The sequence below is a fragment of the Drosophila rhopaloa genome, unplaced genomic scaffold (assembly GCF_018152115.1).
Source record: "Drosophila rhopaloa isolate 14029-0021.01 unplaced genomic scaffold, ASM1815211v1 contig_2, whole genome shotgun sequence".
Taxonomy (NCBI): Eukaryota; Metazoa; Arthropoda; class Insecta; order Diptera; family Drosophilidae; genus Drosophila; species Drosophila rhopaloa.
In genome coordinates, this window is record NW_025335083.1 from 21253630 (window position 1) to 21278736 (window position 25107).

Consider the following 25107-nt stretch of genomic DNA (forward strand, 5'->3'; position numbering starts at 1 on the left):
ATGGCAGCTATACGATATAGTCGGCCGATCCTTATGAAATTTGGTAGGTCGGATTGATTGGCCAAAAATAAACCCTACTTCCTAACTTTATAAACACCAAAGTTATGGCATTTCCGATCAATCAGTGTTATGGCGGCTATAGGATATAGTCGTCCGATCCTTATGAAATTCGGTAGGTCGGATTGATTAGCCAAAAATAAAACCCATAGACAATCTCAACTTCCTAACTTTAAAAACACCAAAGTTATGGCTTTTCCGATCGTTCAGTTATATGGCAGCAATATGATATAGTCGCCCGATCCGGCTCGTTCCGAGTTATATACTACCTGCAATAGAAAGACAACTTTTGGGAAAGTTGCAAACAGATAACTGTAAAACTGAGGGATTAGTTTGCGTAGAAACGGACGGACGGACGGACAGGCGGACAGACGGATATGGCTAGATCGACTCTGCTGGTGATGCTGATCAAGAATATATATACTTTATAGGGTCGGAAAGTGAAATCTCTTTATTTGGCTTAAAAAGTTCATACATATAAGAAAAAATGTTTGCGTATCAAATAAATTGACGAGACAATTTGCAACAGTTTCGCGAAGCTTCCGATTGTAGATTAGCTCGTATAGATGTTGAAAATTTTTTTGTTTTTTTCAACAGTTTTTTGTGCATGTTTGGAAACAAATTTTACATTTCTGAAATTTTCATTCAAACCATGCCTGGTTTCAAGTCATAGTTGGTTGGTGTAATTGATAGCTTCTTGGCAACGGCTTCCCGTACGTGACGTAACTCTTACATGAAAGCTTAGTCAACGTGTAGACAAACAAACTACTGAATTCCGGAATCATCATATCATCGGGCTGTGAAATGAAAAAAATATTTTGAATTATTAAAGCGTTATTATATTGCTGTGTCTGGTATTGAGTAGCCTGTTAAAGTGACCAAAGTGACACTGAGGCCCACACATCCTTTTTCTAAACTAATTTGAAATCGTCTCATCATTTCGCGAAATGCACGAAAAACTTACTTGGGGTGTTTGAATGTCATTAGCTAGTTCAATGATTTCTTTCAGCTCCGTTTTCAAAGCCTCATCGACCTTACGGCATTCTTGCTTAGCACGAGCCAAAGCATCTCGCAGCTTTATGTAAAACTCGTCAATTATTATTAGTTTTTGCTCTAGCGTTGGTATTGGATCTGTGACAAAGCCCAATGCTTGACCAACCGCAGAACCTAGAGCAGCAATCCAACTTGATTTCGCTTTGAGGCTGCTTATTTTGTTGACCAGTTTACTGCGTTCAATGTCATAAAAACCGTTCGATCGAAAATCTTCATTGAATTGGATTTCTGTTACATTAAGTAATAACCCTAATTTCGACATATGTTGTATAGCTCGTTTTATGTGACTTATGGAGTCTTGCGAACAATTAACACCTCTGAGAAGTTCGTATTTGGTCCTGTCTCTTATGCTCGATCGAACACTGTCCGATAAGTTTGGTCTCTGAATTACTATAACAGTATACGGAAAATAGTGTTTAGCCTCTACGCACCATTGGAATAACGGATGCACAGCAAGCAAATATTCATCGTGAGATTGCTTGTTTTCATCCAGTAATTCTTTCATATTATCTTTGGCCTTGCCTTGATAACCCTTGAATAGTTCTTGAATGCTTTCAACAGCTTCGTTGAGATCATTCCATTGCACTCTTTCGTCTAATTGTTCGTCGTATATCTCTAGCAACTTGTTCGTTACCGTCATCAAAAGTTGTTCATTGTAAGAAATCGAGCTAGCTGTTACACTCTCCAAACTGTATAGTAACAAAATAACGCACAGAAAAGTAAACTGCTTCATTTTCACAAACTTCGTCCGAACAAATTGACTGACGATAACTATATGTACTAATGCCAGTCGAGACCTGCTTTTATAGGGATTTATAATTTCTCGCTGCGAACACAAAGTTGATGTTGACTCATATAAATGTATAAATGTATACTCATATAAATAGTTCAAAAATAATCTTTTGCTCTTTGATCTTTGTCTATGATCACGATCGCCTCAGTACCAGCTTCATACATATACATACGCTCTAGTCAAGTTCCGGATAATTATTATTTTTTTTCGTAGTCCGGGGATTTTCTAAAGAAACGTCCATTAAAAAAAATATTTTCGGTAGAAAAACATTACAAAAAATAAAAGTCACAACACAGCTCTGTTAATGTTTTCCAAGAAGTGATAGAGTAGGTCGGATTGATTGTCCAAAAATAAAACCCATAGAAAATCCCAACTTCCTAACTTAACAAACACCAAAGTTAGGGCATTTCCGATAAATCAGTTATATGGCAGCTATAGGATATAGTCGGCCGATCCTTATGAAATTTAATAGGTCGGATTGATTGGAATAAAACCCATAGAAAATCCCAACTTCCTAACTTAACAAACACCAAAGTTAGGGCATTTCCGATAAATCAGTTATATGGCAGCTATAGTATATAGTCGGCCGATCCCGGCCGTTCCGACATACATACTGCGTGCAAAGGAAAGAAGGGTGTGTGCAAAGTTTCAGTTCGATATCTTTAAAACTGAGAGACTAGTTTGCGTAGAAAACTCAGGAGGTGATCCTGATCAAGAATGTATATACTTTATAGGGTCGGAGATGTCTCCTTCACTGCGTTGCACACTTTTGACCAAAATTATAATACCCTCTGCAAGGGTATAAAAACCCTCAAAAAATATGTTGTTTTTTTATGACCAAAATCCAGAAAAAACACCTATATTTGTCGGTTTTTGGATCCAAACCCTTGGAAATAATGGCCAGATCTTGGAAAGTCATACCTCGTTGAATTCGTTACAAAATTTCCAATCTTTTGGTATTCCCAGCTAAAAAATTTTATTTTGGCCCAAAATTCGGAAAAAATCAAGTGTTACCCCTTATGAAAAATGCAAAAATCGGTCAAAAAATAAATTTCCCCAAATCAAACAGGAATCGATTGTATAGGTTCTCAGCTGCACAGAACAGTCGTTCTTTTGTCTGTCCGACCCATTTTGACAAAGTTACAAAAAAAAACCCTCACAAAATGTGATTTATTGGTTTTCGATGGCCAAAATCCAGAAAAACCAGCTTGATTTCTCGGTTTTTTTATAAAATCCCTTGGAAAAATTAGTCAGATCTTGGAATGTCATACCTCGTTGAATTCGTTACAAAATTTCCAATCTATTGGTATCCTCAGCTAAAAAATTTTATTTTGGCCCGAAATTCGGAAAATATCAAGTGTTACCCCTTATGAAAAATGCGAAAATCGGTCAAAAAATAAATTTCCCCAAATCAAACAGAAATCGATTGTATAGGTTCTCAGATGCACAAAACAGTCATTTTTTTGGCTGTGCGTCCTATTTTGGCAAAGTTACAACAAAAAACCCTCAAAAACTGTGTTTTTAAATATTGGTTTTCTATGGCCAAAATCCGGAAAAATCTAACTCGATTTCTCGGTTTTTTCATAAAAACCCTTAGAAATAATGGTCAGATCTTGGAATGTCATACCTCGTTGAATTCGTTACAAAATTTCCAATCTATTGGTATCCTCAGCTAAAAAATTTTATTTTGGCCCAAAATTCGGAAAAAATCAAGTGTTACCCCTTATGGAAAATGCGAAAATCGGTCAAAAAATAAATTTCCCCAAATCAAACAGGAATCGATTGTATAGGTTCTCAGCTGCACAGAACAGTCATTTTTTTGGCTGTGCGTCCTATTTTGGCAAAGTTACAACAAAAAACCCTCAAAAACTGTGTTTTTAAATATTGGTTTTCGATGGCCAAAATCCGGAAAAATCTAACTCGATTTCTCGGTTTTTTCATAAAAACCCTTAGAAATAATGGTCAGATCTTGGAATGTCATACCTCGTTGAATTCGTTACAAAATTTCCAATCTATTGGTATCCTCAGCTAAAAAATTTTATTTTGGCCCAAAATTCGGAAAAAATCAAGTGTTACCCCTTATGGAAAATGCGAAAATCGGTCAAAAAATAAATTTCCCCAAATCAAACAGGAATCGATTTTATAGGTTCTCAGATGCACAAAACAGTCATTTTTTTTGGCTGTGCGACCTATTTTGCCAAATTTTCAACAAAAAACCCTCTAAAAATGCAAGAACAAGAGTATACTTCGGCACGTCGAAGTCTTAATACGCTGTCAGTAACAGCGAATTGATGATATCCTCTACTGCGCTTGTATATGACAGTAACAGGTTATAGTCAACTAAGGGATGGGCCCGAAATAAAATAGAACTTTCATATTAGGTTAAAAAGAGTATGAAGTACAAAGAAATCTTCAAAAACAACTAAGTTCAGAATGTTGATATAGTCGCCCGAGAGCTTTTAAACTGCGCGAATAAAATGCATATTATTGTAATGAAACCCTTTAACCTTTTATACAAAAGAATGGTGAATTATGGCTATCATAAGCACAGACTTTAGCTGCTTGGACTCCATACTTATGGGGCTAATTTTGGGTCACAGCTTAATCATTAAGCTGGAGTTTTGTGGGGCACCGATCGTTCCACTTCAGGAGCAAGCGTCTCTGTTACTTCTTCTACAGGAGCTGCAGTTGATGATCCTGGTACGGGTGGTTTTGGTATTTTCATATGGTAGGCACAGCCATCACGGCACTTTTGTAAAGTTGCGAACTCGTTCCTCTTATAGGGATGGTGGCACCTGGATGTCACCTTAATGAGCGGAAAGCTTCACGGATCAATGGTCAATGAATTTATTGAATTTTGAGCTACCTGTATGCAATCGAATATCACCCGATGAAAGACGAAATAGATTCTACGTGGTCTTCGACAATGCCTTTCGTTAGCATACTTGTTCATCACCAGACAGTTGCTGTTCTTCGCTAAAATAATGAAAGACAGGAGTACATTTGTGACCCAATCTGCGAGGATCTAGTCTAATCTTACTCCTGCGCTTAAAACCCACTACCAAAAGGCAACTGACGGCTAAAACCGACAGCAAAAGCAATTGCTTCATCGCAGATCATCAGATGGATTAAGACTAAGTTGACATCCAGCTTGCAAAATTGACAATTAACAATGCAATCCAGCGTGCAAAAATTTATAATTTAAAATAGTACGGAAAATTCTTTAATGCCTTTTAAGCTCTAAAACTATTTTTAATAATTCCCAAGGCAATAATAGTATTGCAGATATCATAGGACCAGTAAAAACAATTATTTTTAGCATGGAAATGATAATTTAAAATAGTAAAGAGAAAGGTTTAATACCTTTCAAGCTCTTATTGCTCTCATCTTTCAATCTATATTGTTTTAACAAATTCCCAAGTCTTATAAAAATTCTTTTAAATATTCCACTTAAATCTAAAATAAACAAGAGAGAACGCTATAGTCGGGTGCCCCGACTATCAGATACCCGTTACTCAGGTAAAGGGAGTGCGAGGGAGATGGAGAGAGAAACTTTGATCACGCATAATTTTTTAACGAATGGTCCGATTTGAAACATTTCTTCTACATTTCGATAGGTATTGATAAACACAATAAAACTGCATTTTTACTTTTTCGAAATATTTAAATTTTTAAAATCGTATATAAGCGATTGTGGGCGTTAAAGGGGGCGTGGCACCTTTTTGAAACAAACTTGCGCTGCGTAGGAACTCCTAGAATCTGCATGCAAAATGTCAATCTTCTAGCTTTTATAGTTTCCGAGATCTCAGCGTTCATACGGACAGACAGACGGACAGACAGACGGACAGACGGACAGACAGACGGACATGGCTAGATCGACTCGGCTAGTGACCCTGATCAAGAATATATATACTTTATAGGGTCGGAAACGCTTCCTTCTAGCTGTTACATACTTTTGCACGAATACAATATACCCTTTTACTCTACGAGTAACGGGTATAAAAACATCCAGCTTGTATTAGTAATATCTCTTTATTTCAGTGTATACAATTGTAACATTCCACAACACTTTCGGCTTACAAATAGGTTTCAGAAACATTCAAAACTTAAGGTTAGTCCGAGTATACGAGTAGCGAAGGTAGTGTAGTTAAGGTAAGGAAGCAGTTCATCGAAGACCGTCTTGGGCAGAGTGAGGATTTTGGTGTGGAAGCGCTTCGGCTCTAGCAGATTCCGGAAAAGCTGTAGTCAAACTCGGCGTTCTTCTCGTTCAGGCGGCCCAGATACTGTGAGTGCTTGATCCCAAAGCTGTAGGCGGGCACATGGGAGAGGTTTATCTATTAAGAAAATATGTAAATTAAAGACGTATAAGTACTGCGCTGATAAATTGAATTTAATCGTAAAATTTGGCCAATCTCAGATATTGTCGTAGGCCCGGTCTGCTCGATTCTCCAACAAAAACTGAGTGCACCGCTGCGGCACTGTGACCGGCAGGGGTTTCTTGAGGTACGGGGAGTGCAGGATGCCAAAGGATATGGCCGGAGGCGAACGCTTCTCCCAGTACTGTGGGCAGGTCAGACGGAGGTCAATACAGATATACATTACACTATTCGGCCAAAATGTTTGTTTTGGTTTTTATATATTTGTTAAACACGCCAAATCAACCTGGAATCGATTGTATAGCTTCTAAGCTGCAGTAAGCCGTCATTTTTTTGGCGGTGCGACCTATTTTGGCAAAGTTACAAAAAAACAAGAAAGGAAAGCTAACTTCGGGCGGAGCCGAAGTTGATATACCCTTGCAGAATACTCTATAATTATATTCTCCAAAATTATTCCTATGATGCATTCTTAATACTCATAAAAAATCCAAACTTCCAAACTTTAAAAACACCAAAGTTATGGCATTTCCAATCGTTCAGTTATATGGCAGCTATAGGATATAATCGGCCGATCCTTATGAAATTTGGTAGGTCGGATTGATTGGCCAAATATAACCCCTGTAGAAAATCCCAACTTTCTAACTTTACAAACACCAAAGTTATGGCATTTCCGATCAAACAGTTATATGGCAGCTATAGGATATAGTCGGCCGATCCTAATGAAATTTGGTAGGTCGGATTGATTGGCCAAATATAAAACCCATAGAAAATCCCAACTTTCTAACTTTACAAACACCAAAGTTATGGCATTTCCGATCAATCAGTTATATGGCAGCTATAGGATATAGTCGGCCGATCCTTATGAAATTTGGTAGGTCGGATTGATTGGCCAAATATAAAACCCATAGAAAATCCCAACTTCCTAACTTTACAAAAACGAAAGTTATGGCATTTCCGATCAATCAGTTATATGGCAGCTATAGGATATAGTTGGCCGATCCCGGCCGTTCCGACTTATATACTGCGTGCAAAGGAAAGAAGGGTGTGTGCAAAGTTTCAATTCGATAGCTTTAAAACTGAGAGACTAGTTTGCGTAGAAACAGACAGACGGACAGACGGACATGGCTATATCAACTCAGGAGGTGATCCTGATCAAGAATATATATACTTTATAGGGTCGGAGATGCCTCCTTCACTGCGTTGCACACTTTTGACCAAAATTATAATACCCTCTGCAAGGGTATAAAAACCCTCAACAAATGTGTTTTTAAATACATGCTTTTGATGACCGAAATTCAGAAAAAACAGCTTAATTTTTCGGTTTTTTGATCAAAACCCTTGGAAATAATGTTCAGATATTGGAATGTCATACCTCGCTGAATTCGTTACAAAATTTCCAATCTTTTGGTATCCTCAGCTAAAAATTTTTATTTTGGCCCGAAATTCGGAAAAAATCAAGTGTTACCCCTTATAAAAAATGAGAAAATCGGTCAAAAAATAAATTTCCCCAAATCAAACAGGAATCGATTGTATAGGTTCTCAGCTGCAAAAAACAGTCATTTTTTTGGCTGTGCGTCCTATTTTGGCAAAGTTACAACAAAAAACCCTCAAAAAATGTGTTTTTTTTTATGACCAAAATCCAGAAAAAACACCTATATTTTTCGGTTTTTTGATCCAAACCCTTGGAAATAATGGCTAGATCTTGGAAAGTCATACCTCGTTGAATTCGTTACAAAATATTCAATCTATTGGTATCCTCAGCTAAAAATTTTTATTTTGGCCCAAAATTAGGAAAAAATCAAGTGTTACCCCTTATAAAAAATGCGAAAATCGGTCAAAAAAATAAATTTCCCCAAATCAAACAGAAATCGATTGTATAGGTTCTCAGCTGCACAAAACAGTCATTCTTTTGGCTGTGCGACCTATTTTGCCAAAGTTACAACAAAAAACCCTCAAAAAATGGGTTTTATAAATATATTTTTTTGTACTTTCTAGCTTTTTTGGGAGTCAATTGAATTTCTAACATACACGGAAGGGGAAACAATTCGGTTTAAAAGTGATAGAAAATGTGACAGCAGAAAAGTATGCAACTAAAAATGTGTTCTCTCTTTGAAATTCTGAATCCGCCACTGATATTTAAATATTTTGTTACCCCTTCTGTAAGTGCCTTTCCCCCAGCTTACCTTCTCCGGACAGTGGGCTCCGGGTCCGGGCTTCGAGTCCTCGCTGCCCATCTTGAACTTGCCGCGCATGGAGTAGACCGGCGGCTTGGGCTTGACCACCGTGTACTCGCCGTCGTAGTATCCGGGTCCGGGGAAGATCATGACCGGGATCAGGGGCGGCTTCTCGCGACCCGTGATCGTGTAGGCCGGAGCCGAGCGGATCTTGCCCTCCTTGCTGCTGCCCATGACAGTGGGTATTTTGTAGACGTTAGGAGCTGTCAATGAGTGGGAAATTATTGCAATTGGGAGGTCAGTTTAGGGGTTAGTCGGGGGTTAATTCAATGGCTTGTCTCTTGGGCTGGTGTTTGAATGGTTCGGGTTAGTTTCGGGTTGGATTGGGTGATCTTGACATGACGTGCCTGCAAATAAACACACGAAACGGGAACGGAAACGGCGGACACCAAGAAAATGAGCGGACTAAGATCAGTTGACATAGAAAAGAGTATAAATTATTGCGATTAAATAAGTTATTTATATTTAAATTTTGATTTAAATGTTTTTATTTTGTTAACGAGTTTAAGTAGACTCCCACAAAAAATCACACATACGAACTAGTAAAATTACTCATACGACTCGTATTTTCAATAACCATAGAAAATTACTCATTCGACTGGTAGTTCAATAGACTTAAAAAAAATTACTCATACGACAAGTATTTCAAATATATTATTTTGTGAAACACCTTATACAAGAAAATAATTATTAGCCAATTAGCTTATTTAAGTTGTCATTAATTTAAAATAAATAAAGTGAGATGGGTGGGAGTGATCTTAATTTAATCTCATTAATAGTTTAGATTTTAAGATTTTTAGATTTGTTTAACTTTTAATTAAGAAATACTTTTAAGATGGTAAAAACAATTTTAAAACAAAAAATGTTCCGATCGTTTTGGGGGTTACACATTTTATCACACTCAAAGCTTTCTTCGATAAGTTTTACTCTTTGAAATGTTCACTGGTTTTGAGTCCCTCCGGTTACCTGATGATCTTCTCCTGCACGCTGCTCGCCTCCACAGCGTACTTGACCGTCTGCATCCTCGAGGACTGGCCACTGGTCACAATGGCGCCATCGGATCGCACCACCGTCTGGTGGCTCACTGCAGCCGCCTTGGTGGCACTGGCATCCGACTTACCGCTGGCCACCATCTTCAAACCACCGATCTCCTTCTGCCCGTGGGCCACCTGCTGCAGGGTGGTGGTCTCCACCCGCGAGTGGTGGTTGCCATTGCTCAGTGGTGCTGGTGGTGCGGACTTAAGCTCTTTGTGGGTGCCATTCACCTGCTTGGTGGTTTGCTTTTGCTGCAACTCCGGCTGCTCCACCCCATTGATGAAGGTCTTGGTGGTCGTGGTGGTTGTTGTGGTGGTGGTGCTGCTGCTACCAGCATTGTTGCTGTTCTGGGTGGTTGTGGTGCTGCTTTCCGCATTGTTGCGTACTGTGCAAAAATGTTGGTCAATTTATAAAAATAATAATTGACATAAATTTAACAAATTGACAAAAAGTATACCAATGCAATGGGGTGAATGTAAAATGCACAGTTGATTCCATATGACAAGGAAAGCGTTTCAAGGTTTTTAAACAATATCATTGACGATCTTAATACCCGATTACTTGAAATATCTATACAGCAAGCATTGATATAAAGAATATTTTCCAAAATGTTTGGGTCTCAATTTTTATTGATCTGAGAACTACAAAAACCTTAAACGGAAACTGACGTTTGAAACGCTTTTAAAAGAAGCTAGTGATGGTGATGGCATGGGTGGGATGATCTTATAGATTCTTACCGGGACTGGCCAGGCGGCGTTCGCGTCTTTGCACGATGCGATCTTCGATGTACACGCCCCTGGGTTCTAGTGATTCGTGAGTATTTACAGAGATTCGAAACGGATGGGAGGAGCATGGCCAGAAAACCGGGGGAATGTGTGCGAACAAACATGGAACAGAAGAAGACGAGACACAAAAACAAAAACAGATCGTAGGCATCCGGATCCGGCACCAAAAAGCGGAAGTGGATGTCACCTACCTGGAAGCGAAGCAGTTTGCACTGTCTTCAGACCGAAACTATACGCCGGCGAGCTGTCCAGATTGCACTGTTCGGGATAATAGTGACCAGGGGCTAAATGGGTGGACAGGGCAACAAACGGGGAAAGCGGGAAACATGCAATACAATACAACATAAGCAACACAAACATGCAACATTCATGGCAATCCCGGAGTGGAAGAACACTATTTACCTGGGGCATCGGTGGTCACGCGGATATCCGACTTGGTGCCAAAGCTGAAGGCGGGTGTGGAGTGCACGGTGTGCTTTTCCGGCTCATACGCGGAGGGTGCTGCAATGGTACCGATACTCATTACGGTGGATCGATTTTTGGTGCTATCCTTTGGACCATTTTAAAGAGTTATCCCCACTTTAAAGCTTTACATTTCATCAAGATATGTCCGTTCTTTGAAACTCACAATAGAGTGTATTTTTCAAGATTTAACTTTTTAACTGCCATTAAGAAAAATCTGTTTGAATTGGCATTTTTAGTTATTGCTCTTGATTTGTTTCAATAAAAAGTATTTTGCATTTGGTTAAAAAGTTGAAAAATAAAAATCATTTTAGATCACCGAAATATAATATATGATCTACATATAAATGTAAACAAAATTTGGTTGGATAAGACAACCAAATTCATTGACTGTTTTTGAATAATATTTTTGAAATACAAATATTGGAAAAACTCCGTAATAAAACATAATTGTTTAACTCCCATTCATAGTAAAATATGCCAAATTTGTATATGCAAAAATACCAAACTGTGTTGATACTGGATACTACATACTATTAATTGTAGTTTACGTAAAAAAGAAAAGAAAGTGCCTTTGCAAGTGGGAAAAGCGCTATGTCTATATTGATGCAGAACTTCCGAATTTCTGGTAGAGATAACTTGCCTGGAGTGTCGGAGATGCGCTCCCGTCCGAGTCTCATGCCGAAGGTGAAGGCAGGTGTGCTGTCCACGTGGCACTGCTCCGGATGGTAGTCGCAGGGAGCCGGGGTTTGGCTCACGGGATCGGCGGCCGGTCGACCTGCAATTGTGTAGGCGGGTGTATGGTCGAGGCGAACTTTCTCGGGGGCGTAGTCGCAGGGCGCGGGATGAAGGTGCTCCGTTTTGGGGTCGTGCTTGCCGCCAAAGGTGAAAGCGGGTGCTCGGTCCAGTCGCACCTTCTCGGGGCTGTAGTCTCCAGGTGCCGGGGACTCGCAGGAGGGTCTCGGATCGTGTTTGCCGGCGAAGGTGAACGCCGGATTGAAGTCCTGCCTGACCTTCTCCGGGGAGTAGTCTCCGGGCGCCGGGGTTTCACTGGGTCGGTGCAGGTCGTGACGACCGGCAAAGGAGAAGGCGGGATTGTGGTCCTGTCTCACGTTCTCGGGGTGGTAGTCCCCGGGAGCAGGGGTGTCATTGGCCACCTTGGGATCGTGCTTCCCTGCCATTGTGAAGGCGGGATTGTGGTCCTGCCTGACTTTCTCTGGGAAGTAGGCTCCTGGGGCGGGAGTCTCACTAATCTTATGAACTTCATGGCGGCCGGCGAAGGAGAATGCGGGTACATGATCCTGCCTAACCTTTTCAGGATGATAGTCCCCAGGAGCAGGGGTGTTGTTCTCCAACTTAGGATCGCTCTTTACCCCAAAGCTATAAGCTGGAGTATGATCCAGTCGAACCTTCTCGGGACAGTAGTCGCCAGGGGCTGGCGTACCATTGGTAATCTTCTGAATGTGCTTTCCAGCCATCGAGAAGGCGGGGTTGTGATCCTGTCGGGTCTTTTCGGGGGAGTAGGCTCCTGGAGCGGGGGTGTCACTGGGTTTATGGAGATCATGTCGACCCGCAAAGGAAAAGGCAGGGTTGTGATCCTGTCTAACCTTTTCGGGATGATAATCACCAGGAGCAGGCGAGTTGTTCTCAACTTTGGGATCATTTTTCCCCGCAAATGTATAGGAGGGAGTGTGGTCCAGACGGACCTTCTCGGGACTGTAGTCACCAGGCGCTGGGTTATCATTGGAAACCTTAGGGTCATGTTTGCCCGCCATTGAGAACGCAGGGTTATGATCCTGACGCACTTTCTCTGGGGAGTATGCTCCAGGAGCGGGAGTGTCACTTGGTTTGTGAAGATCGTGACGGCCAGCGAAAGAAAATGCTGGATTGTGATCCTGCCTCACTTTCTCGGGATGGTAATCACCTGGAGCAGGCGTGTTGTTCTCTATTTTGGGATCGTTCTTTCCACCGAAAGTATAGGCGGGTGTGTGATCTAGACGAACCTTCTCGGGACTGTAGTCCCCTGGAGCAGGGGTTTTGCTGGAGATCTTTTCAGTATGTTTACCGGCCATTGAGAAAGCGGGATTATGATCCTGCCGGACTTTTTCTGGAGAATAGGCTCCTGGGGCGGGAGTATCACTGGGTTTCTGAAGATCATAACGTCCGGCAAAGGAGAAGGCGGGATTGTGGTCCTGCCTTACCTTCTCCGGATGATAATCTCCAGGGGCTGGGGTATTATTCTCTATCTTCGGATCATTCTTGCCACCGAAAGTGTAGGCAGGAGTGTGATCCAATCGCACCTTCTCTGGGCAGTAGTCTCCCGGAGCTGGAGTACCATTTACCATCTTTACGATGTGTTTGCCTGCCATTGAAAAAGCGGGATTATGATCCTGCCGGACTTTTTCTGGAGAATAGGCTCCTGGGGCGGGAGTATCACTGGGTTTCTGAAGATCATAACGTCCGGCAAAGGAGAAGGCGGGATTGTGGTCCTGCCTTACCTTCTCCGGATGATAATCCCCAGGGGCTGGGGTATTGTTCTCTATCTTAGGATCATTCTTGCCACCAAAAGTATAGGCCGGAGTATGGTCCTGGCGTACTTTTTCCGGACAGTAGTCACCAGGAGCTGGTGTGTCACTCGATATCTTCTGGATGTGTTTTCCAGCCATCGAAAAAGCAGGATTGTGATCCTGGCGAAACTTTTCGGGACAATAGGCTCCTGGTGCAGGGGAATCACTGGGCTTGTAAAGATTGTGGCGACCGGCGAATGAGAAGGCGGGATTGTGGTCCTGCCTTACCTTCTCCGGATGATAATCTCCAGGAGCGGGGGTATTGTTCTCTATTCTAGGATCATTTTTACCCCCGAAACTGTAAGCCGGTGTGTGATCTAATCGAACCTTTTCGGGACTATAGTCCCCGGGGGCAGGAGTGCCATTGGTAATCTTTTGATCATACTTGCCAGCCATTGAGAAAGCTGGATTGTGATCCTGCCTGGTTTTCTCCGGGGAGTAAGCTCCTGGAGCAGGAGTTTCACTGGGTTTGTGGAGGTCATGGCGACCAGCAAAGGAATACGCCGGGTTATGATCCTGCCTGACCTTCTCGGGGTGATAATCACCAGGGGCAGGGGTGTCATTGGCAACCTTCGGATCGTGCTTTCCAGCCATTGAGAAGGCTGGATTGTGATCCTGCCTGGTTTTCTCAGGGGAGTAGGCTCCTGGAGCAGGAGTCTCACTGGGTTTGTGGAGGTCGTGACGACCAGCGAACGAAAAGGCGGGGTTATGATCCTGCCTCACTTTTTCGGGATGGTAATCCCCTGGGGCTGGAGTGTGGTTCTCCACCTTTGGATCGTTCTTCACCCCAAAACTGTAGGCGGGTGTGTGATCCAAGCGAACCTTCTCGGGACAGTAGTCCCCGGGAGCAGGGGTTTCGCTGGAGATCTTCTGGCTGTACTTCCCGGCCATCGAGAAGGCAGGGTTGTGATCCTGGCGGACCTTCTCCGGGGAGTAGGCTCCTGGAGCAGGGGTGCTATCGGGCTTGTGGAGATCGTGTCGCCCGGCAAAGGAGAAGGCGGGGTTGTGATCCTGGCGGACCTTCTCCGTTTCATAAGCTCCGGGAGCTGGTGTGTCGCTCGTCTTGTGCAAATCATGGCGACCGGCGAATGAGAAAGCGGGGTTGTGATCGTGCCGCACTTTTTCGGGACAGTAGTCGCCCGGTGCCGGAGTGGAGCTCTCGAGCCGCTGCTCGTGCTTACCGCCGAAGGTGAAGGCCGGCGTGCGATCGTTGCGGTACCTTTCCGGGGCATACGAACCGGGCGCCGGCGTCTCGCTGATGCACCTGGTTTCGGGTCGTCCGGAGAGGGTGAAGGCGGGCGTGTGGTCCATGCGCACCTTCTCGGGATTGTAGGTGCCCGGAGCTGGGGTGTCACTGGACTTGGCCAGCTCCACGCGGTGGCCGAAGCTGAAGGCGGGCGTCCTGCCCAGCACACACTTCTCGGGTTCGTATGCTCCGGGTGCTGCAATAAAGTGGGTATAAGGCGTGAGTCTGGGATGCCCGCTTGAACTACATCTAAGGTACATAACCCATAACGGAAAAACATTGCCTTAAATGTTAGCTTGAACTGCCTAATAGCTTTACAAGCATACACAACTCATTGGTTGAAATGATAATCTGTGGAATTTTTATTACAATTAAAGCAAAGAATCATAGGGTCGAAAAATATGAGGTAAATAAATAACTCTTACGAGGTATAATAAATATACCAAATAATATACATATATTAACTTCTACTTTGGATTATGCCCAGGAATTCTCATAATAAATTCAATCAAAATATGTATTTCATATGCATAATGGCATTATAGGCATTAGCCACATTTCAAAACATTAGCTTATTGTTTAAACAAAAGACTAATTATTTTTTAAATATGTCACATATTAAAGGATATTTTAAGAGCATTGCTAATGACTCACCAGGTGTGCAATCGACGACATCCTGAGAGGCCTTTCCGGTGATTGAGTAAGCGGGTGTGGAGTGCAGTCGGGACTTTTCGGGGCTGTAGGCTCCGGGTGCTGTGGCAAGGACATGGAAGCGGCGTCTCAAGGACCAATAACTACTCTAAGCCAAGCTGCAAGCCTTACCTGGAGTGTCGCTGACCTGGATGTGTTTGGTTTTCAGGCCGAAGCTGAAGGCGGGATTGTGTTCTAGGACAACCTGCTCGGGCTTGTAAGTGCCAGGAGCTGAAGTAAGTGCCAAAGTTGCGAGAGCATGAAGTGTGAATCAATCTACATTTGAGTATATATCACTAGGACAAACCTGGAGTGTAATCTGGCCTCTGTTCGTGGTGTTTGATACCAAAACTAAACTCCGGCGTCTTGTTGAGCTTCACCTTCTCGGGACAGTAGGCGCCAGGAGCTGCGGATTGGACAGGATATCAGAATTAGGTTTCCCGAGGATTGGGTGATTCAAACGAAGGAAGCGCAACAATTCTATAGATACTGTCCAATTGGGTTCGCTTGAGCAAGTGGTGCCTCGATACAGATCGATTACAGATGCAGATGCAGATACAGATTCAGTTACGGTTACGGGGAGATACAGATTCGGGGATTATTACCTGGTGTGCCCTGATCGTGTTCGATTTTAGTTCGTCTACCGAAAGTGTAGCGTGGCGCATTCTTTTTTGATTGCGTGACCTTTTCAGGGCAATAGCTATTCGGAGCTGTTAGTGTTAATAAAACATAAAATTTATACGGCCATTGTTTTAGTCTACTCGAATCAAACTAGAGAACTCTACACTAGGTGAGCTACGACTAAGGGTGAGTGAAAGATAGAGATACAGATACAGATACAGATACAGAGAGAAGGTTATATAGTTCGGGAATTAGTAATGAGGTGGCATTGAATTGGGGTGGAAATTAGGGAGCGGAGCTAGACCAACACCAAAAAAAAAAACGCAACTTGGGCTAGAGACAGTTAGTTGGGTTACCTGGATTGTTAACAAAGTACACGTTAACCTTAATGCGAAAGGAGTATCGTGGGGCTCGCCGCTTGACGACATCAAGTGGCACCACTCGATAATGGTTGGGGCCTGAGTTTCGAATTTGCCAGGGCAATCATTCATTAAAAGAGAAAAACGTTTCAAATTAAAATCAAATCAGGCAACAAAAACACAACACAAATTACTGAAACACTAATTTAACACATATACAAATAACACTGTGTAGGAAAGCTACAAATAGAGGAAATAAGGAAACACCAAAATAATATTGTTGGAATATTAAGACATCAGGTTCCCGTTTCCGTTTAGATCTAATTTGTCATCGGTGGTTTGGTTCATTAATAATTAATTCGTATGAATCACTCCGAGTTAAGTTGTAGACAATCTAATGGAAAGTGGGCGGCCTAATAAAGACATTGACATTTCCACCTACATTAAATTCGTTCTTTTTTGGGAACCAAAGAAAGTTTAAAGAAGGAAATAAAAAGAGATCCAAAGAAACTTTAAAGAAGGAAATAAAAAGAGATCCAATAAATAAAACAAAAAGGCTATCAAAAAAGATAGATAGATATTACATTTTAAGAACCGAAAACTAGCAATTATTTATTTGGCTAATCTTTGTATACAGAGGGTATTATAATTTTAGTCAGAAACCGAAACCAGAGTTAACTATTTAAGGGATTTAACATTTTTTAGCTGAGGATACCAATAGATTGTAAATTTTGTAACGAATTCAACTAGGTATGACATTCCTAGATATGACCATTATTTCCAGGGGTTTTTATAAAATAACCGAGAAATTGAGCCGTTTTTTTCCGAGAAATCGAGCCGTTTTTTCCGGATTTTGGCCATCGAAAACCAATATTTAAAATCACATTTTTTGAGGGTTTTTTGTTGTAATTTTGCCAAAATAGGACGCCCAGCCAAAAGAATGACTGTTTTGTGCAGCTGAGAACCTATACAATCAATTCCAATTTGTTTTGGGGAAATTTATTTTTTGACCGATTTTCACATTTTTCATAAGGGGTAACACTTGATTTTTTCCGAATTTCGGGCCAAAATAAAAATTTTTAGCTGAAGATACCAAAAGATTGGAAATTTTGTAACGAATTCAACGAGGTATGACATTCCAAGATCTGACCATTATTTCCAAGGGATTTGATCAAAAAACCGACAAATCAAGGTGTTTTTTCTGGATTTTGGTCACAAAAAACACATTTTTTGAGGGTTTTTTGTTGTAACTTTGCCAAAATAGGACGCCCAGCCAAAAAAAAGACTGTTTTGTGTAGCTGAGAGCCTATACAATCGATTCCTGTTTGATTTGGTGAAATTTATTTTTTGACCGATTTTCGCATTTTTCATAAGGGGTAACACTTGATTTTTTCCGAATTTCGGGCCAAAATACAAATTTTTAGCTGAGGATACCAATAGATTGGAAATTTTGTAACGAATTCAACGAGGTATGACATTCCAAGATCTGACCTTTATTTCTAAGGGTTTTTATGAAAAAACCGAGAAATCGAGTTACATTTTTCCGGATTTTGGCCATCGAAAACCAATACTTAAAAACACATTTTTTGAGGGTTTTTTGTTGTAACTTTGCCAAAATAGGACGCAGAGCCAAAAGAATTACTGTTCTGTGCAGCTGAGAACCTATACAATCGATTCCTGTTTGATTTGGTGAAATTTATTTTTTGACCGATTTTCGCATTTTTCATAAGGGGTAACACTTGATTTTTTCCGAATTTTGGGAAAAAATAAAATTTTTTAGCTGGGAATACCAAAAGATTGGAAATTTTGTAACAAATTCAACGAGGTATAACATTCCAAGATCTGGCTAATATTTCCAAGGGTTTTGATCAAAAAACCGAAATTTAAGTTGATTTTTTCTGGCTTTGTACTCAAGTTTCGGTGTGACTGCAAGGGTATTAGAACTTCGTCTCGCCGAAGTTAGCTTCCGTTCTTCTTATTTCATACTTTTTTCATTTTTAAAAGTATAAAAATAAAAAATTTACAAAGGTATTTCTAAATTATTCTTAGCCTTGTGGAAAACCTAATGAAGATTCACATTTCGATTGTATTAATTTTTTGGGATTTACATAAAAAAAAAATTTTGTAAGTCTCAAAAGATTTTTGAAAAAATAACACTAGGTAAGCAAAAACATTCACGCACATTACAGGGTGTCATAGCTACGATCTATCCAGGAGGATATCCAAAGATACAGAAGAATAAGAAAGAGATAGCTACGGAAAGTGGCTACTACTACACTAGCTACTGAGATAGAGATAGAAAGTGGAGGAAAGTGGGGAAAGAGGGGCGGTAGCAACTTACGCGCTGCTTGCAGGAAGATACAACTGGCATGGGTTCGGATTAGTTAATGAGTTCGCTTCTATATACAATGGGGATCCATGATTGATGATTTCCTGAGTCCGCGCATGCAACAACAACAGCAGCCCGAAACACACACCGAATTCAGCGCCAAATTCAAATGCGAATTCAAATCCAACTCCAATATCCAAGTCCAAAACACCATTCAAACACCAGAGTAGGAAGCCTGAAACTCACCTGGAATCTGGAACGTCTTCAGTGTGGCCGGTCGTTGGCCAAAGGTGTACTTGGGCGTGGCATCGATCACCGCCTTGGCCGCCGGCACCACGTCGTATTCGCCGGGTCCGGGATTCGAGAACCGGGTCAGTTCCTTGGGCCTGCTCTGCAGAGTGGCTGCTCTGGGATAGTCCCTTCCCTTTGCCCGCATCCCCGTCACATTGTATTGGGCCGGACCCGGTCCAGAGGTGTCGTACTTGCCGCCCAACTTGTGCCCAAAGGAGTACGAGGGGGCGGCCTTCTTCTTCGAGTCCGGCACTTTGCTACCTATAAAAAAAATGGTATTAATAAAAGCACTTTTTAATGAAAAGAGAACCACAAGGCTACATTGGATTAACAAAACGAAATGAATCCAACTAATAATACTTAGTTTAAAAAAAGGTAATTTTAATAGAGCTTAAAATATAAATAAAATAACCCTTGTAACCGTTTAAGGATATCACATAGGTAGGTTTACTTTTCTGTATGTTTATAAAAAATATATACATAATTATTGTATAACAATATTAAAGTAAATCCAAGATTATTGCCCTTTTTAATTGAACCCTTATTTAATGTGTACAAATTCTTTACATTTTCATAATTTATTAAGACTAAAACTTCAAAAATATTAAATTTAGAAAATGTGTGAATGTCTTTATAAAATCAAAAAACTTATTTTAAATAAGGAGAATGAATATGCGGTATAAAAATTGTATGGTGAGTATGCTTAGTTTGTTTGTGATTAAATCATTTTCATTTATATCATTTTTATTTTAGTTATATTTCAGGTATGATTATAAGATCTATACATAGTAATTACTACACTCACCGATCAACGTCGGAAGCTGGACGGTGGCTGGACCTGGATTGGTGGTCTCGGCTGCGATCCTGCCAATGCGGACTGTTGGCGTCCAAGGACGCTGCTCCACGTTGCCGCCCATGTTAATTGGACGAATCTTTCGCACGCGGGCACAGGGACCTGGATCGTAATCCTTTTTCTTCACCGGGGGTCCGACCTGAGTGAGAACAATAACCTTCTTCATCTTGCGGTGTCTTAGGTTTACAATCTATCAATGTTGGGTATATGTTTCCCAAATGAATAAAAACTCGAATTTTATTCGAACTCCTAACGATGACTTTTACATGGGTGGTTAGGCTGACTGAAATCTATAGTTCGACCCCTAAATTTGGGTAACCTAATAATCCAAATTCCTCCCTGCTCCAACTGCCAGTCGATGACACAAAAATCAATCGTCTGGGCTGGTTGTTCTTTCGAATTTTTCTGGGCCAATTCCGTGGGGCGGCTAATGGGCAGGCGTGTGGGCTTGTACCCACAAAAGGAAAGGGGGAGGGGGAGGGGGCTAAGGGCTGGTAAGTGGAGGGGGCGTGTCGTGTGGCGGCTGTCACTCTTTTCTCTGCAGTGGCTGTTGCTCAATTGTTGTTGCAGGTTGTTTCCTTTCGAGCCGCGGATTTGTTGCGCCGCGTGAAAGACAAACAATGGCAATAACTTTGCGGTAGGCTCGTCAGTCTCAGTTGGCAGTGGCAGGGACAAGGGCTTGAGGGGGGTTAAAGGCCCCAAAAATATAGAAAAATTCAAGATCAATACCGGATGCCTAAGTATGGATATATAAACATCAAGCGTATATAATCTGGAACCTTTAAAACAATTTTAAAACACAAAATATTAAAGATATCCAAAGTCAAACTTGTAATGTTTTAGCATTATATGTTTTACAAAGTATAAATATGCTTGTTTGGGATTTTAACTCTAATAATTTATAAGGAAACGTTTTAACTTTATATTTCCGTATAAGTACTGTATAAAAAAAATGTAAATGAAAATATAAAAGCAAGCTGATCATTTACATAATAAACGGTAGTATATTATACAAACATATGTTGGCTCCCAAAGCCAAAGCTAACAAAAGAAATAATAAAAAAGTTTCCAGCTAGTAAAGAGTTGGTTGTAGTAAATATTTTAATGAGGACCCCCTTAGCAGCATTTTTATTCCCGAAACAGCCGGTTCGGCTGCCCTGGGTGACGACCTTCTTTTCACAGCTCAGCACACGGGAAGCGAAGTGTTGCCCATCGACAGGCTGACTGGCTGGCAGTCATCGGAAAATAGACGGTGCCGGCTGGTATCAGGAGGAGCCAGTGGCCTCCACCTCCAGTTTTCACCTGGGCTGGGAGTGTAATCGATATGGGGCCGGATTTGGTCTTGACGGCTCGCCGAGATTTGGGGGTTCTGCGCCACAAATAATAGGGGGCCTGGTCAACAAGGTTGCGCCCCGAATCGAAACGAAACGAAGTATGCTAAGTGCTAATGTTGCCCATTTTGTGGGGCATGTAAGCCAACAAAACGATTACTTTTAATGACTTATGGCCGACAATTGCATGACGGACCAAGAAGGCAAACCTAAAACTAAAACAAAAACTAAAACCAAAACAAAAACAAACTTAAACTCGCAGTCGAACCCGAAAGAAAAGCGAAGCGTGCCACTTTTGGTGGCCGTGAAAATTCGCCAGGCTGTGTAAATAATTACAACTATGTTTGGGGGCGTGGCGTGGCTGTTAACAGGGCCAATAAAGCCGTCGCTCTCCGGCCAAGAATAACTTTTTTTTGTTGCTCCTGCCGCACTTGTTACTTGCCACTTGCCACATTCACTCCTGACCTCGCATGCAACTCGAAAAAAAAAACATTGTTCTGTTTGCAAGGCAATCATCAGCTGGCTGGTCTTATATGGCAGCTCTTACATCACCATCATGAGCTTGGACAGCCCACACACCGAACATCATGTTCAATTGCTGTTCGAGGCCAAGATCAGCTAAGAAAACTGAAAATCTATCTATCGGATGAATCAGAGCCGGCAGCTGAGCCAACAGAAGTCAGACATCTGTCAGACACTGTTTCTTAGGCCGTTGTCTGCCCACAGATATTTGCATTGAAAGAAATCTGTTTAAGTAAATGAAGTGCTATCAAAATAAAGATCAATGTTCAGCAAGACTCTTTGTAAATAAAAAATTTTAAAAAAAATAATGCACATGAAAAAGCATAGTATAACATTTTACTAATAAAAGGAGTATAGTTCAACACACAATACTACAAAAAATAAATAAGATGTTAATATGATGTTTGGCTTCCTTTAATGGTAATATATTATGTTCCTTGTATATCTGAATTTTTTCCATCAAATATGGAATTTTCGTATTCTTGAATTCTTTCCTATTCCAGTCACTTGATATTTTCCTAAGTGTAGCTTCAATAGAACGCAGTCTGGGGAGACCGGCTAAGAGGTCGCAGTTAATCAAGTTAATAGAGCGTTAGCTCATGCAATAAATTTGCATGTGGCGATCAGATTTCAGTAATCAAATTATAGATGGTGATGTTCGATAATCTATGCACTGGGGTCAGCGTTTAGAAACTGGCTACAAAGCAGAACAGCACCGCCCACACACTCGACTTTCTATCTCTCCTTCTCTCTATATATATTTCTATTAGCTTTTTTTCAAACACAAACCTTGGCTCTCATGATTGGTTACAGAGATACTGATTGTGAGAGACTGTGCAATTTTTCAGCATTATCTTTATGACCTTCAGTGATTTGTTTATGCTGCCTTATTTTTATTTGATTTAAATTGATATTCACACAATTGACCCGACTGTGGACCCATGACGACAACACTAAATTTAGCACACGTCAGGTTTAATTTGTTGTATCAAGTTTAAAAATATGAATAAACACGCTAGCTTTAGACAGTATAAAAGCAGAAATACCCTGTTGGAGTATGCGAAAATAATTAGATGTATTTAATATTATTTAATAATTAATATGATCTTGAAATAATAATTAATGAAATAAAAACATGATATAACTAAAAGACTAATTTACTTTTCGTTTTTCGTCTAAATTTGAGCTTTAAAATAACACATATATACGCCAAAAACATTAATCACTTTCTATTATATAAGAAATTTTAATTTTATAATTTTAAGAAAACTTTTGTTTTGGTAAAAAGAATTTAATAAACTAATACAGTCCAAATTGGTATACCCCCTTGCAAAATGTATATTGGGTATCGGTATCTGACATGATCAACAATCACTCACTGAAAACGTTTTTATTTTCTTTTGACTTCGTTTCACGCTCTCCAAATGGCAAATTAAATATGAGCTCATTCCCAAAATTTAGACAATTTCCAGCCGTCCATCTCGGAGGCTTTTACGCCCAAATACGGCGGCGCAGTCGTTTCCTTTAGCCCACATCGAGTTGTCCGAAAAAGCCAGTTCGGAATTGGGTTTCCAGACGGCAGGTCGACCCACGCAGAGCCGCAACTCCATGACTCCGCCATGTAGCCATGTAGCCATAATTCGTGTGCTGTCTCTATTAACTATTGACTTTTTCGCCTTAGACAGTGGCGCTGTGTATAAGTTTAATTAACAGCGAACAAGTTGAGCAATTCCTCCCCAAAAACCAACAGACAACAAGTGAGCAGCCGGCAAAAGGCCAAAATGAATGGTGGGGGAATAAAAAAAAACAATAACATGAGAATCAAAGCCAAAACATCAACGTACCAAACTGAACTCTCATGTCTGATAAAACGGCAAGAACGACTGAATGACTGACGTCAGCTGTGTGAACTAGTTTGCGATCTCCAAATCTAATTAAGTTGCTCAACATTCTCGGTTTTCTGCAGCGAACGTGTTCTGGCTGTTAAAACCAAGAGAAAGCTGGGAAATGAGGCAGGGAAAAATTGGCAAACCTTCTCCGAACAACTGGATCGCGGTTCTCAAGGCACTATTAAAATTTCAAATGGCTTGTAATAATTACGACTCTTTGTGGTGAATTTAATGGGACATTCGCTTCCGCTCCAACGATTTATGCGTTAAGTACGCCATCTTCTCGACCTGAGATCACAGAGCTGACACAATTTGCATATTGAAACACAAAAATACCTGTTAGATCATTTTATAAATATTTATCTTGTGATTACTGCATTTTACCCTCTCCCCTTTGGGAGATTAACCTTTTCCTTTGGTTACTTTGTTATTATTTTTGTGTGGTTAACGCTTTTTTGCGGGCGCTGTGTCTGCCATAATCAGTGACTTTGAAAAATGAGCTGAGTCGGGGGGTCGACCGGTTATTGGAGCTGATGTCATGGGCTCCACGGGGTAAACAGACATAAAGGTATCAAACTCCGGCGAGACTGCGGAAGGGTTACATCTATGCCAACAAGTGACATCAATACGAGAGTGCCATTGACTAAACAATGGGAGGAGCACTGCGGATTGGGGGCGGAACAGCTGACTGGGGGCCCTCTAGCTCTCTAGCCCTATCTCTAGCCCTAGGCCACCAGGAAATGCCAATAGTCAGACAGTCAATGAACTTTTGGGTCGGGTCGGGTCAGCACGCAATCCACTGGCTGTTTGGGGCCTCAGACTTGGTTAACGCCTACTCCACTTTTTGTCCTTACCGCAGGCTAGTCCTTTATCGGGCGTATCTCCTCCTGCTTCGATGCTCGATGCTCGATGCTTTGATTTTCGTAACTTTCTTTTGCACAGTAAAAAACTTCACCTAATCGGATGGCCAATTACTTCGATTGCCAACAGTCCTTTCCAGGATTAGTCGCGGTTTTCGGCGGTTTTTCAAAACATCTGTTCACTCAAAGACACTCGAAGAGATTGCTATTTTCGTTGTTATTGTAGTTGGTTTCGTGGCTGATTTATTATTTCGTTGATTTGTTCGTTGATTGGGTTCAAGTGACAGCTGCTTTTGAGTGTCGGTCTCTGACTCGCATTGAAATTTATTTGAAATTTCCAAAACAAACTACACTTTGCTGATTTATTTATGGCGATTGGCCGCTGTGAGCTGAGTTTATTTGAGGTGAGAGAGAGCTAGAACCGAACTCGAGGGCTGTCGAACAGAAACTGCGGAACAAAGTCGCTAACGCTCGCTTTTCGTTTCAAATTTTCGACGTTAGTGACTCCAAGACGTAACGCAAGCCTTTGCGTTGGCGTTAACAGTCACGTAATGACTAACATTGGCTTGCTCTGTTATGTGGCCTGAGTTTTTTGTTTCTCAAACGGGGCTTAAACGAAAATTTTAATTAGTTTAAAGAAACTTGCTGTTCTCATTTGGGTGCATTTTGAAATTAGTTACTCTTGTCTAATGACATTTTATAATATGTATATTTAGAAAAGCACTAATTAGTTTTTGTTACGGAATATTTCTTT

General features: G+C 41.1%; 4 protein-coding genes across 14 annotated transcripts; all 4 read right to left on the reverse strand.

The window, feature by feature from the left end:
* Positions 1 to 478: 478 nt before the first annotated feature.
* Positions 479 to 1871, reverse strand: LOC108051623. Of its 2 annotated transcripts, none has more exons than XM_017133773.2 (2): positions 1542 to 1871; positions 479 to 854 (listed from the first exon to the last, which is right to left on the reverse strand). In XM_017133773.2, the coding sequence occupies exons 1-2, from the start codon at positions 1841 to 1843 to the stop codon at positions 842 to 844; spliced, it is 315 nt and encodes a 104-aa protein (XP_016989262.1). In that variant the 5' UTR covers positions 1844 to 1871; the 3' UTR covers positions 479 to 841. The 2 variants fall into 2 exon arrangements, with proteins under 2 accessions (XP_016989262.1, XP_016989261.1); XM_017133772.2 differs by having other exon boundaries at positions 1022 to 1871.
* A 2468-nt stretch (positions 1872 to 4339) lies between these two features.
* LOC108051633 lies at positions 4340 to 5019 on the reverse strand. The gene is made up of 3 exons (XM_017133783.2): positions 4944 to 5019; positions 4770 to 4879; positions 4340 to 4709 (listed from the first exon to the last, which is right to left on the reverse strand). The coding sequence occupies exons 1-3, from the start codon at positions 5011 to 5013 to the stop codon at positions 4512 to 4514; spliced, it is 378 nt and encodes a 125-aa protein (XP_016989272.1). The 5' UTR covers positions 5014 to 5019; the 3' UTR covers positions 4340 to 4511.
* Positions 5020 to 6123: 1104 nt separating this feature from the next.
* On the reverse strand, positions 6124 to 8687 carry LOC108051614 (outer dense fiber protein 3-like protein 2). Its single transcript, XM_017133758.1, has 3 exons — positions 8463 to 8687; positions 6372 to 6463; positions 6124 to 6208 (listed from the first exon to the last, which is right to left on the reverse strand). The coding sequence occupies exons 1-3, from the start codon at positions 8685 to 8687 to the stop codon at positions 6124 to 6126; spliced, it is 402 nt and encodes a 133-aa protein (XP_016989247.1).
* On the reverse strand, positions 8606 to 24811 carry LOC108051653. 10 transcript variants are annotated; one of them, XM_017133804.2, is made up of 14 exons: positions 24348 to 24811; positions 19704 to 19890; positions 18854 to 19159; positions 16276 to 16377; positions 15904 to 16008; positions 15606 to 15704; positions 15431 to 15529; positions 15263 to 15361; positions 11439 to 14804; positions 10736 to 10834; positions 10525 to 10617; positions 10286 to 10351; positions 9480 to 9933; positions 8606 to 8716 (listed from the first exon to the last, which is right to left on the reverse strand). In XM_017133804.2, exons 2-14 carry the CDS (start codon positions 19813 to 19815, stop codon positions 8710 to 8712), a joined length of 5007 nt encoding a protein of 1668 aa, XP_016989293.2. In that variant the 5' UTR covers positions 19816 to 19890; positions 24348 to 24811; the 3' UTR covers positions 8606 to 8709. The 10 variants fall into 10 exon arrangements, with proteins under 10 accessions (XP_016989293.2, XP_044315322.1, XP_044315320.1 ...); XM_044459387.1 differs by lacking the exon at positions 24348 to 24811 and having other exon boundaries at positions 11439 to 14184; positions 14284 to 14804; positions 19704 to 20074; XM_044459385.1 differs by lacking the exon at positions 24348 to 24811 and having other exon boundaries at positions 19704 to 20074.
* Between the last annotated feature and the right edge of the window lie 296 nt (positions 24812 to 25107).

Excerpts from the sequence above, each read along its gene's own strand:
- LOC108051623 (XM_017133772.2), bottom strand. The coding sequence starts at position 1,843 with ATGAAGCAGTTTACTTTTCTGTGCGTTATTTTGTTACTATACAGTTTG. Across the intron at positions 855-1,021 it reads ATGACATTCAAACACCCCAA|CCCGATGATATGATGATTCC; the intron begins GTAAGTTTTTCG and ends TTCATTTCACAG.
- LOC108051633 (XM_017133783.2), bottom strand. The coding sequence starts at position 5,013 with ATGAAGCAATTGCTTTTGCTGTCGGTTTTAGCCGTCAGTTGCCTTTTG. Across the intron at positions 4,880-4,943 it reads AGTGGGTTTTAAGCGCAGGA|CGAAGAACAGCAACTGTCTG; the intron begins GTAAGATTAGAC and ends TCATTATTTTAG. Across the intron at positions 4,710-4,769 it reads TGATATTCGATTGCATACAG|GTGACATCCAGGTGCCACCA; the intron begins GTAGCTCAAAAT and ends CCGCTCATTAAG.
- LOC108051614 (XM_017133758.1), bottom strand. The coding sequence starts at position 8,687 with ATGGGCAGCAGCAAGGAGGGCAAGATCCGCTCGGCTCCGGCCTACACG. Across the intron at positions 6,464-8,462 it reads GAGCCCACTGTCCGGAGAAG|TACTGGGAGAAGCGTTCGCC; the intron begins GTAAGCTGGGGG and ends ACCTGCCCACAG. Across the intron at positions 6,209-6,371 it reads CCGGTCACAGTGCCGCAGCG|CTTTGGGATCAAGCACTCAC; the intron begins GTGCACTCAGTT and ends GCCCGCCTACAG.
- LOC108051653 (XM_044459385.1), bottom strand. The coding sequence starts at position 19,917 with ATGAAGAAGGTTATTGTTCTCACTCAGGTCGGACCCCCGGTGAAGAAA. Across the intron at positions 16,009-16,275 it reads GTACTTTGTTAACAATCCAG|CTCCGAATAGCTATTGCCCT; the intron begins GTAACCCAACTA and ends TAACACTAACAG. Across the intron at positions 14,805-15,262 it reads TGTCGTCGATTGCACACCTG|CACCCGGAGCATACGAACCC; the intron begins GTGAGTCATTAG and ends ACTTTATTGCAG.